Genomic DNA, 12,651 nt, shown 5'->3' with positions numbered 1-12,651 from the left:
AACGTTAGATTCATTTAATTATCCAAATTAAGCATATGCACTTACTTATAATACTTATAAATTATACCTATCTATAATAAGTATTAACTTATTGTAAATAAACAGCCATGTCACTGCGCCACGCCAGAAAAATTACTGAAAATTCTCAACGCGAGAATTGATTGTAATTTCAACAAATAAATAAAAAAAAAAAAAAATATTCTCTTACAATGTTTCAAGACAACGAATGTCTTTTAACGTGATCCATATATTTCAACTTCGTAGTATCTAACATCAGATCATATTTGACCTCGAAATAAGCTTGATCTGAGAGATATAAGTTAAATCAATCAGGAAAAATCAATAAACGAATTAAAAAATTATTACTACTTATTGTACAAATAAAGAATCATATATATAATATTATCAGAATCAGAATATATATAAATGCAGAGATAGTACTATGTTTAAATAATAATGTCACTGTATTTAAGAAGCCAACAAGCTGAAGAGAGATAGCAGCCTGCAATTCCCACAAAATTTCATTTCTTGCTGCAGATAATATAAATAATATTAGAGGAGGATATTTATCGCGAGTAATCAACCACTGTAGCATGAAAACATGAAAGAATGTAATTAAGTGTTGAACATCTATGTCATCAGAAATGGATGAAATAGTTTAATATCCTATATACAGTGCTATTAAGTACTTGCATGATTACCGAGAGTCGTCATTTAAACGTCTAATTTAGTTCGAATAGAATAATTTCTCCAAATAATATTCTCGTTGATCCTAAATTTCTTAGTGTGAGTACAAGATTATTTAAGTCATATTATAACAGGTCGATGAATTACATCTATCAAGTTAAAAATATATGATAACATTTAAACTAATATCGGCTTCGCTATCGGCGGCTTCAAACAATTCTGAAAACTAATAATTTGAGAAAGAACTTCAATTGTTATATATGCTCAGTCAAACAGTAGAACTTTATTCTACAAAATTCTTTTATACGACAAACGAGGGAGATATTAAGTATTCTATTTCCCGTAGCTCACTTTGTATATAGAATAGTCGATAATAAAAGAACGTTTCTACAAACAAGAATAAGATAAACCGGAAAGATAAAAGAGCTACGTTCGAAGTTTTTTTTATTATACTTATTGATAGGTACCTACTTAAAAATTAAGAGAAATATTCCTGAGATCGAGCACTTTTATAAACAAAGATAAAATAAAGGCGAACATAAGACAAACATACAAAATATGCATTAAAGATTTCGTTTATTACTTAATAGCCTTAAATCTCTGATACTGAGCAATCATTACTACATAAACGAATGTAGGGCAGCTAAGGCGACGATTTCAGTTGATCGTTAAACCCAACGATAGATGCTTAGAGGCTTATGCAAGTCGTAGAGAAGGAATCTATGCCATTCTACGCCATTAAAAGGCCCCACAGTTTACAAAAGATATAGCAGATTTATACTTCATGAAATTCCGAGTATAGAAATTTAATGTTCCTTCTAGTACGTGAAGTTGCCTCCATAGAAGTAATTGGAAGAGTAAGGCAACAAACGCAACGGATTCTATACAGATAAAACGCTGAAAAATAGCTTTGACACAATGTAATATTAACATAGACATGCTCATACACAAGAGTTAAACTAGACATACAGATAGTAAAAAGTGCAAACGCTCGTAAACGTTTTTTAAACACAAGGATAAACACTATCCATTTTCATACTCTTGCTTAAAGGCGACCTTCCAGATGCCGTAACTTCTTTTTGGTTAGAATAATGTTAGAAGGACAAAGCCAGTTCGACAATAAAAATAAAATATCAGCGTGATAATTTAAATTTACTTCAGAGCAAAGTGAAAGCAGAAGACAAGGGTGAAAAAGTGTAAACGCATATTAGGGAAATAAAGTACAAGTAAAAAATAGATTGGTAATAGATGAAAGAATGGATGAATGAAGGAATGAATAAATGGTCGAATGAAGGAGTGAATGAATAGACGAATGAAGGAGTGAGTTACTGGACAAATGAAGGAACGAATGAATGGATGGATGAAATGAAATGGGAAGAATGTCTATATAAAGAGATTTAAAGAGAAAGAGAAGTGATAACGAAAGAATCGATATATACTTATGCTATTGTAGTTACTTATTTAATTTCATTTCGTGCTTGTTTGCATCTGAATTTTAGTTAGGATCAAATATTGTGTGCATTATATGTATAATGTATATGTATACACGATCTTTGTTGTCTTATTCTACTTAGTGATTAATTATATAAGCAAATTCGTGAACTAAGGGAGACATTAATTGACTTCGCTCGAAGTTTCATAAGATAAGTTTTGATATTCTGGATGTTGATTTTACGGATCTGTATAAATAAGCAGATCTAATATACGATCTGCGATGTATCATCTGTATCCTCCTATTGTTTGTCAAAAACATATGTCGGGGATGAAAGAACACCGGAGCCTTTGGAATTTTGGATAATCCCGCAACATTGTAACCTAGAGCCTACTATAGCTGTAATTGAACAATTGTAGTTATTCAATCCGATTGTAATTGTTCGAGAGTTGTGATAATGAGCTTGGGCTCGAGGCGACAGTCAGTCGCCGAACGTAGCCGCGGTCACGGGATGAACGCTTTGTCTAACAAAGGTATGGAGTAATTCTGTAGCTCTCCTTAAAAGAAATATTCGTGGCGACACGCGACAGTAAACATTCCAACGGTTTCTGTCCCGTGGCTCGCCACACGCAGACCCTATTCTTCGAGTAAGATGATTGCCAGATGTCGATGCGTCTCCGCAGTACATGTTCGGCTAGCTCGAGGGCCCGTTATAAATCTTAAGATTTAGTCAACTAAAGTCCTTCAAACAGACAAACAGTCTTTGTCCCAACTACGGGAAAATAGGGGAGACCTATTTTTCAACGAGCGGCGTCTCCCACTAGCAACTTTCCCTCGAGGGCGGCTAGCATCTTTTTCTAACCACCGATATGGAGATTGACCAATTAGCAGCAACGCCAATTTCCCTTACTTTCTGAACGAAGGCTTTTCTCGACGAATCCGATGATCTCGTATCCTTAGACACACCCCATTATAGTTTTCCTCTGTGACATCATCGGGACGGGAAAGGCATTCTCGCTCGCGATCTCATTGATGAAAGGAGTAGCCCTTTACGACCAGTGAACGTTACGCGTCCGACTTAGATTTTGTGAGTACATCTATCTTTCATCTATCATCCCGTCGACCGCGGATTCGTTATTGAACCTAGGATCATTGTCATTAGTTTCTCGAGTACCTAACTACCACGGTTACTTGTCCGGTTCTATAATAATCGTATTTGCACTAGTCAATGTCTTCTCTATTGCATAACGACAACGTGTAACCCAAACGAAGATTCGTTTCACGCCCCTAACCCTAATTCTAATGTAAACCCGACATATATATATATATATATATATATATATATATATATATATATAAATGTTATTATAAAAGTGTCATCTTTTTGTAATGTCAAATGTACTGTTTAATTATAGGTATTCGAATGGCAAGACTAGGATTTCGTGTTACCTGGTTTGGCCAGACGGAACTTATTTGTTCAGCAGAATGGAATACTCGTAAGTGTAGTATGTATTAATCATTACAATCTTGTGCATTAAATTACGTTTCTAAGATATATAGATATAGCAGCACCATTCTTTAGACTTTTCGGTACAAGCAGTGACTACAAACGTTCATAAATCAGCACTTGTAAGATCTCACGAGGCTGTAATCATTTATTATTGAATATGCAATGAATTCGACGAGTGATTAAATAGTCAAGTATACGTAAGCTTGCGTAACTGATTGTAGCCTTTTCTTAGGTCCCAAGCAGCATGACAGTTACTCAAGTTATAACGTTCTGAAAAATTGTATTATAATATTCCTTCATTTTGCAAGATTTCCTCCGCCACTCAAGAAGTGCGACTCGTTGTCAGTCAGCCATTGAATTTATCATGCTTTCCCGGTTGTATTGTAGCATAGCTGCAATGGAACTCATTCGGGGAACGTACGGAAAACAATTTGATTCTTCGAGCTGGTTCTTCAATATTCATGGATTGTGATTTAGTACAACAATTCATTTAAACAGAATTAATGGATTCTTGTGACACATACATCGACGTGCGTTATGAGAAATAGCACGAGTCATTTGTTTTACGGAGGGTAGAGCACTTTGGTATCTTCTTTGCGTGAATCCATAGCCAGTGTAGTCTACCACCTTCATCGATTCAAAAAAGACTGAAATCATGTTAATCATAATAATGTGTCGACCAATGTAAACCCAGCCAAACGTATATTGATATAGTCTAAAACAAAAAATAGTTTAAAATCATCGGCAGCGTACCTAACAAACGTTTAACCTGGAAGCCTCCAAGAACTAAGAAAAGCTGCAAACTGAGCATCTTCCGATTTCTCAGCTCAACAATCATCGACTTTCTGTTTGGCTAAAGCTGGAAGAGGAGCCGGTCAGACGCAATATTGGATATCTCTTTGGCTAAAGGAATGAGGAAAGGAAGAAAAGAGGAATACAAAGGAAGCTATCTGCTGTAGTCTACGACCCTTCAATTGGACGAAGAGGATATCATCATCTAGTTAACACCAAAGGATAACGTCATCTAAGCTAACAATAAGTAGTGTAGCTCAAACATTTGCCTATTCATTCTTTCTCCACCGATTCATCAAGCTTGGGCTTTATTTAAATAAAATATTTGGAAAGTGATTATTTAAATAATATATCATCATATTTAGTTAGATGTTATCTTTAAATAATTATGCGTTACTTTACTTGGGTAAACACGCGATGTTTCTTCGTGGATACGCGATTTACCGTTTGATTTTTTTATTAAAATTCACATTTGTCGGTGGGAAATTAACCCAGCTGGAGAATCGTCGTGTGAACGCTTCGATTGTTATAGACGTATCTATCACGCACCTATCTCGATCTTCTCCAAAGAGGAGATAGTTATTTGCTTTTCATATTCATTCATTTCTCCTACAAGTGCTACGTATTACATATTTGCTACCAATAATAACTAGTAACAGAGTTGTGCAGAGCAATTTTTAAACGAGGTAAAAGTGTCGATTTCGCAGATAAATAGTTAATATATAACATAAGTATAATATATAATAGATAATATAATTTGGATAAATTCCACGTTAACCGACCTCACGTAATTTCATTCCATTAATTTATTTTTATTATCTATTTCCTATTATCTATTTAAGGCAACAAATTTGAATAAGTAAACGTTTCGAATTACCATGTTGTTAAAATCATTTTATTCTCCTGATCGTTCGATGGCTTTATAATTTTGACTCGCTTGAACGTTAAAGTTAAAACTGACTGCAGTGTTCAGATATAATTGATCGATGACAGCATTGAATTGACCCACTACTAAAAAGAAGCTACTATGCGAACATTTTTCGTTCACTCGCATTCACATTCCATTGTGCAGTATTGTGGAGAAGTAATAAAACTTGTGCAATATCGCAAAGTATATTCGGACGATTCCTGTCAGTGTTATGGAATTTCCCCGGGGTTTGGATTTTATATAACTACGTGTATTGCACCACGCGACTCTTTTAATTAATTCTTAGAAAATGCTGGATTTATATCACGTTTTCAGTTTTTCACGAAGATCGCGAAAAATTCCGTAAATATTGTAACAAACGATGAATATATACGATCAGCCGCAAAAGTCTACATGTCTATCGAATTTTGCGTATCTTGCGACTTATCAAAGAAAAACGCGCTTTGACACAATGTTATTTGTACTTACATATCGATACAATTATTATTTGTGTATTTTTGATACCTACGCCTTAGATACTATTCACACGTCATAATTTGCGAGCTGTTATCGATAGTATTGATTTGATATCGATCCGATCACTAATTTCAAAGATTTGCCTGTAAGTAACCTGTAGTAGTTGTGAAAAATAAGCTTAAACCCTTAATTATAGGGTGAAACAGTTCATATATCTAAATATCATGAAATTATTTTAGTATTTTCAATGAAGTATTTATTTTGTTACAGTTATAACATCGTATTTTTGAGCGTAACGTATTTAGTACCTATGGCGTTGATGGCAATATGTTATACTCTAATGGGCCGAAAACTCTGGGGCTCAAAATCCATAGGAGAGCTAACGTATTACCAAAAGAAATCAATAAAATCTAAACGGAAGGTAAGAACTGTAAAGTATATATAATCGATGATAATATTAGAAAAATAGGACTATAATATAATTACAGTGGGTATGGGTATTTTTAAAAAGCGTGCATATGTAATAAATAAATAAATAAATAAATATATATATATGTCGGAGATGAAAGGACATCGGAGCCTTTCTTTTGGAATGTTTGGGAAGGTCCCCAATACTTTAGCTTAGACTTTTTATTATAGCTGTACTTAAATAACGAAACTTGGAAGTAGTTGTTTATGATTTAATCCTATTATGTTTGGCCGAGATTTATGACAGTAGGCTTGGACTCGAAGTGACACGACTGATCGCTAAAGGTAGCCACGGTCACGGGATGGACGTCTTTACCTAGCAGAGGTATGGAGTAGTCGTATAGCTCTCCTTAAAAATATAGTTGTAGCGGCACACGTGTTCAAAGACAAATCAAGGCACGTGTGGTTTTGCCTTGGAGTATCAATATCGTAGGACACACACATATTGTATTAATAATCAAACTCCGGGCAGAAACAACGTCGCCGTTACGTGGAACCGTCTAACAAAGGCGATTAGAAATTTATCGGTACCCCCTCGATCAATATAATATAAACGAACGCGATCGTAAGGAGAGCAGAGTTTCATCAGTCACATTTACGTGCGATCTCATCAGCGAGTTACTCACCGTCTTTACGATCAGTAAATACTTGACGTTTTTAACAAAGAATCCGACTTAGACTTTGGAAGAAAGCGCATTTGCAATCCCGTTGACCGTGGATTCGTTATTGAACCTAAGATCATTGTCATTAGCACGTCGAGTATCTAATCACCACGGTTACTTGTCAAATTCAGTAACAATCATATTTGTATGAGTAAATATCTTCTCTATTGTATGACAACAATGAAGATTCGTTACACGCCCCTAACCCTAATGAGAACTCGACATATATATACCATGTATGTGAATTTGTTTGTAGACGTTTGGAATGCGTGTAGATTTCTTTTGCAAACAATCGTTACCTGTAAACGTGCAGATTATTCATGTAGATCGATCGATGCATTGGCGACAGCATTTTTCATCGCATTTAACATCGTAACATTTAATTTTTGCAAAATATTATGTTGCATCTGCGCACTTTTTTCTGACGATGTTATCTAAATCATTGACGTCGTTGAAATTTTGTAGAGTCCTCTGCACTTTTGTTGAACTCTGCTCATAAGCTTCCAAACCGCGTACCATACTTCCCAGTAGGCACTGACCTATCTACTATAATAGTACAGGCTTATCGGAACATAAAATCTAGATATGTCAAATTCTGATAATAGAAATGCATGAGAAACTTTGTATCGTAGAGTTAGTTCTCGGTATGAATGGCGATGAGTTTAACGTGCAACGATTGCTTTAACTGACTTTCTTATACACAGTCGAAATGTATGTATCGTCGTATGTGGAAATCCATTATTGCTGTAGAAAAGTCACAATCTGTTTCTACAGCAACGAGTGGTATAATACCGGGCTGAATAAGAGCGAGTCCGTTGCATTCGAATAACAAATATCCGATAGCGTGGAATCACCTCGCGAGCGACGAGAACGTGGGAATAACACGAAGCAAACAAAAGCCAACAGTACGCGCCAGGTGTCATTGATTTCAAGAAAACCTTTGCAAAACTGCTCTTTATGCAATTGAAAAAAGAGTTGTAAAAGAAGTCGTAGAATTATCGGGAGGTTAACGATAAAATTATATTGGCTCATCCCAGAAGTATCGCAGTTACTCTGAGAGTTAAGTTGAAAACAATCGGAATTGTTACTGTCAGCGTTTGAAGAAATTGGAATAGAAAAGTTAATAGGGAAAGATGCCGAATTATGGAAGATACAAAAAAGTTTATTAATTAGTAATTGAATTGTATTAATTAGTAATTAAATAGTATTAAGTAATTGATCGATCGTCAAGATGCTATCGTTTATTTTCATCGAGTATACGAAAACCAACGATTATATTGTTTATGGCTTATAGGCAGACCTAATGCAAAAGAGCCAAGTTATACTACAAGACCTCAATAAGCCAAATTCTCGTTACGCTTTACTTGATGGACTTCAATTCCTTAAACAACACTTGTGCACCAGGTCACGCCATTAAATTGTAATTTTTCATTAAATAGTAAATTTGAGTAAATATTATATTTTGTGGCTGTATGGAGAAAGGATCGACGTTCACTTTCTTTTTTAAATTATACCGCGTGAGTGAGGATACGCGGGAAGTACAACAGGATTTGACTCAGCACAGTAAAATACGAGAAAAGAAATTCATATAAATATATGATACGATCTCATTTTCGAGTAACGTCGTGTTTTTGACGGTGACATATGATTTCATGTTAGATTTGACTAGAATGAAGTAACATTTTAGCTTTCAATAACGACGGTCGTATTGTAGAGTTTTCTCAATTAATTCTTTTGAGTGAGAATTTCATTTTAATCGAGTTTCCTGAGGACTAATTTTTTTTCAACTGACCGTTGAGTTGAAGAACCTTCAGAATGAATGGAATTTCATTCATTAAAGGTACTTAGATAATGCAGGTCAAATTATCGTCGTACTTTTGTTCTAAAAAAAGTATGACAGGAACGCAGAATCTAATTAATTAAATGTTTCTTGGGACAACCGATCAAACTCTTTCTACTTAAAAGTTTAGCTCAGAGGAAATCTACTGAAAAATATTAATCGATCCTCGTGATAATTCATTGAGAATGTTAAGTCTACATTTTCTAATCTTGATTAATCTTGATTAATCTTGATCGATTAATCCAGAGGTGGTTAAAGGTTTTCATCGGATTAATATTTAATTTGTTATCAAAGAGCTACGAAATATTTGTTAACATGGAAAATGATTTTTGTGAGAGCGTTTTTTCGAAGATGTAATATAGCTATTAGAAAATTTTTTCTCAACCAACAAATAATAACTTTAATATAGAACCATAATTCAGAAGTAAGTTAAGACAATTAATAATACGACAGAAAGACTAGCCGAGTTAGCGAATTGATAATTAGGCTGTGAGAATGAAAAATAATAATGTGCCGAAAATTACCTTGAGACTATCGGACATGGCAGAACGACTTATGTTGAAATAAAACTAGTACCATTTTTTTCAAATTTGTCTTTTAGTGCATATTATTTGCCTCATGAAACTCATCCAGACGTATTTATAATATATATAGGAATCTTTTTTTTTTTAATTGAAACCAATTATATAGTTTTTTTTATCATATCTTCTATTATCTCCTTCATCAATCAAGATGCATGTCAGTATCCATGTATGTGCACATGTATCTATAATATCTCATGCATATTATGTCCTGAGAATGTACTATGCATGTATGTACGAGTACAGATTTCAGACAGACTAAGGATTTCACAAAAATTGTAATTATTACTATACTGCAGAGATTTATGCATTTGCAGGAAATATAAGAATGCATAGTATTCACATGATATGCAAAAATACATAAAACATCTAAAACAAATCGCTCATTATAATTATTTGGTGGGTGGGAAAAAGTTTCTATACAAAACACATCTTTTTTCCAGCTACATCCATAAAGATATAAAATTACATAAGAATACACAAACTAGCCGACACTTACAGTTGGATAGCAATTTACACAGTTCAGGTTGATTTTTCGTAATCGAATATTTCATTGGAATATTGCTACTTATAAATAATTTCATATAGAATATTTCGTTATTTTAAAACAATTTATACAATTTATAACAATAAATCGACATGTGCAAATCTAATAAATTTCGAACGAACGATGGACAAAACAATATATAGTTTCCACATTTTCTTACAGGTTGTGAAGATGTTTATCATCGTAGTTGTGATATTCGCCATCTGTTGGCTACCTTATCAAGGGTTTTTTTTTTTCCTTTATCACCACAAGCATTTGGCGGAAAATAGCAACATCCCACACGTTTATTTAAGTTTCTATTGGCTCGCCATGTCAAATGCCATGGTAAATCCTATCATATACTACTGGATGAACAATAGGTGAGTTTTATATCTGGATAATATCTTGTGCCTAAAAAAGGTACATTCTTAAGATGGTAAAGAAGATGAAAGCGAGGAAGTAAAAATGTTTCGTTAGTATGGTGTTATACAGTATCGAAAATCGATATTCCATCGAAACATTGTTGAAACCGCCAAATGCATTGTTTGAGATGATGAGAGAGAATTAGGTAATTAAAAGTCAAAAGATGAATATTACAGCAGACATTAAATGCGTCTACAGTTGATGTGAAATGTATTCGTACGCCGACTAGTTTCAAACAATTCTCCATAAAAAATCAGTTTAGTAAATAATTTTTATAAAACAATAGTATTCGCGCAAAACTTTTAGAATAGACACTATGCAGGAGATCGAATGTACTTGGAAGCATAACAGAAATCGTTCATGAATCGACTTAATTCACAGAGTTTACGAAAGAATTTATAACGCATGCACCACTCTTTAATAATAATTAATTATAACAGAGTATTTAAGAACGTTATAGACGCTAGCAATGTATAAAATTCCATTCAGTAAAAATTACCAATAAAGAACGTCATAAAAATGTGCAAAAACTTCAGCGCAGGAAAAGATTTACCTAGATTTGCATTATTAATGTAAAAGTTTACTTTTTTGAGAACTGCACCTAATAGATCCACCGCATGTATAATTCATAGGTATGGAATAAGGAAGACCGCAAAATATGATTCCGCAAATGAACATTCACAGAATATTCATTAACTTGGACAGACTATTTATCATTCGAATGATAAAGTAAACTCTGAAGATGCCATAGAAATTAGAGATCATCTTAAAAGTAACTTGGACATTAATCCATGTAACATCTGTGCAGCTTTTTACAAAATCAAAGATATCATAATATGATGTACTTATACAAAATATTTTGAAAATAAAGCAAACAACAACAAAAATTTGGAATTTGCGCAAATAACAAATAACCAATGGAGTGCTGGCATAGAATCCTTTTTTATAGTAAATACATCTTTATAGTACAAATATGTTTTTGCAAAGTATCAAGCCACTACTCCTACTACAAGGATAGTTACAGAAGCCAGAAACGCAATTTACAGTTTAAGCTCCACTTTTTTTGGTCTACTTAATTGACACTTATGACAAAAATCAAGGGTATTCTGTACAATGGCATACATATTTGTGATTTCTTTTCACAATTTTTGGCTACGAACTTGATCCTTAAAAAATTCGGAGAATTTTTGTAACCTGATTTTATTTTGTAATTGTCCAGTGAGCATGTTTATATCTTTAGAGTATTAGTGTCTTGTTACGATTCTTAATAGGTAACTTTTTAATGCGTAAAATATTCGACGGAACTCACTGATTAATTTTTGAAAAACAACTACGTACGTATATATGAATCACGTAGATTGTAAATTGATGTCTTTTGATTTTCTTACAGGTTTCGGCTCTATTTCCAACTAATAATATGCAAACGTACAAACTGCGACGATTCTCCAATGCATGACTTTGTAAAGCGAACAGATGTGATAACTTATAACTCAAGTAAGCAATTATTGGATTATATTATATTTGACACATAGTTGATTGCTTAAGATATCTGAGGGATATTTTGGTTAATTTTTAAATATCGATAACTAATAAATACGATCTCAAATGCAATATTTCAAACTTTTCATTCTCGTGATTTTGGCATTCGTTAGATTATGACTTTTGTTAGGAAACTTTCGCGCATTTGTTACAAGGTTGCGATAAATTTTTTACTATCGAACTATTTATTTTATTATCGAACATGTCATTTAATGCATCATTACATTTTTATTTTGCGTATTTAGGAAGTTATTAGTTGATAATTTACAACGAACAATAAGATTTGCGTTTAATACTACAAGTATAAATTTGATTAATTAAACATAAATTTACTAATTTATTCTCAGGTCGTCTTAAATCCACTTCGATACGTTGGAAGCATAACATGGCAAAGACACAGATGCAAAATATACGAATGCGATCTATATGTATAAACGATCACAAACAAAACACAACTACCGTCTGATAAATAATATGTGAATAACATAATAAACAAATTTTGTTTGTGAATAGTAAAATCTTGTGATGATTGTAAGTATCGTAATAAATGTTAACTTATTATAACTCCGTCCTTGTTCTTGTACCTATCTAATACTATATAACGTAATACATTATAACGTAATTCTAAACAATGTAATACTATATAACGTAATACATTATAACGTAATTCTAAATAACGCAATACTATATAACGTAATACTACATAACGTAATATTGGGTTGGCAACTAAGTGATTGGAGATTTTGTCATTACCACCTAATGTATATAGTATATGTTATATAGTATTATATATATCGTGTATTAAAT

General features: G+C 33.2%; 1 protein-coding gene across 3 annotated transcripts in view; it reads left to right on the top strand.

Moving 5' to 3' along the window:
* Positions 1-12,402, top strand: part of LOC117156414 (tachykinin-like peptides receptor 86C) — a 56,399-nt gene extending 43,997 nt beyond the window's left edge. For 2 of the 3 annotated variants that reach the window (XM_033333394.2, XM_076618700.1), the window contains exons 5-9: positions 3,535-3,615; positions 6,076-6,226; positions 10,066-10,262; positions 11,696-11,799; positions 12,192-12,402. In XM_033333394.2, the coding sequence (XP_033189285.1) occupies positions 3,535-3,615; positions 6,076-6,226; positions 10,066-10,262; positions 11,696-11,799; positions 12,192-12,310 (652 nt within the window). In that variant the 3' untranslated portion in view covers positions 12,311-12,402. Of the gene's footprint in view, positions 1-3,534; positions 3,616-6,075; positions 6,227-10,065; positions 10,267-11,695; positions 11,800-12,191 lie in introns of those variants that run through there. The other variant, XM_076618701.1, reaches the window with a different exon arrangement.
* Positions 12,403-12,651: the final 249 nt, after the last annotated feature.

Source organism: Bombus vancouverensis, chromosome 5 (assembly GCF_051014615.1).
Source record: "Bombus vancouverensis nearcticus chromosome 5, iyBomVanc1_principal, whole genome shotgun sequence".
In the NCBI taxonomy this organism is placed as follows: domain Eukaryota; kingdom Metazoa; phylum Arthropoda; class Insecta; order Hymenoptera; family Apidae; genus Bombus; species Bombus vancouverensis.
The sequence above is the reverse complement of the archived record's forward strand: the minus strand, read 5'-3'. Positions and strand labels throughout refer to the sequence as shown.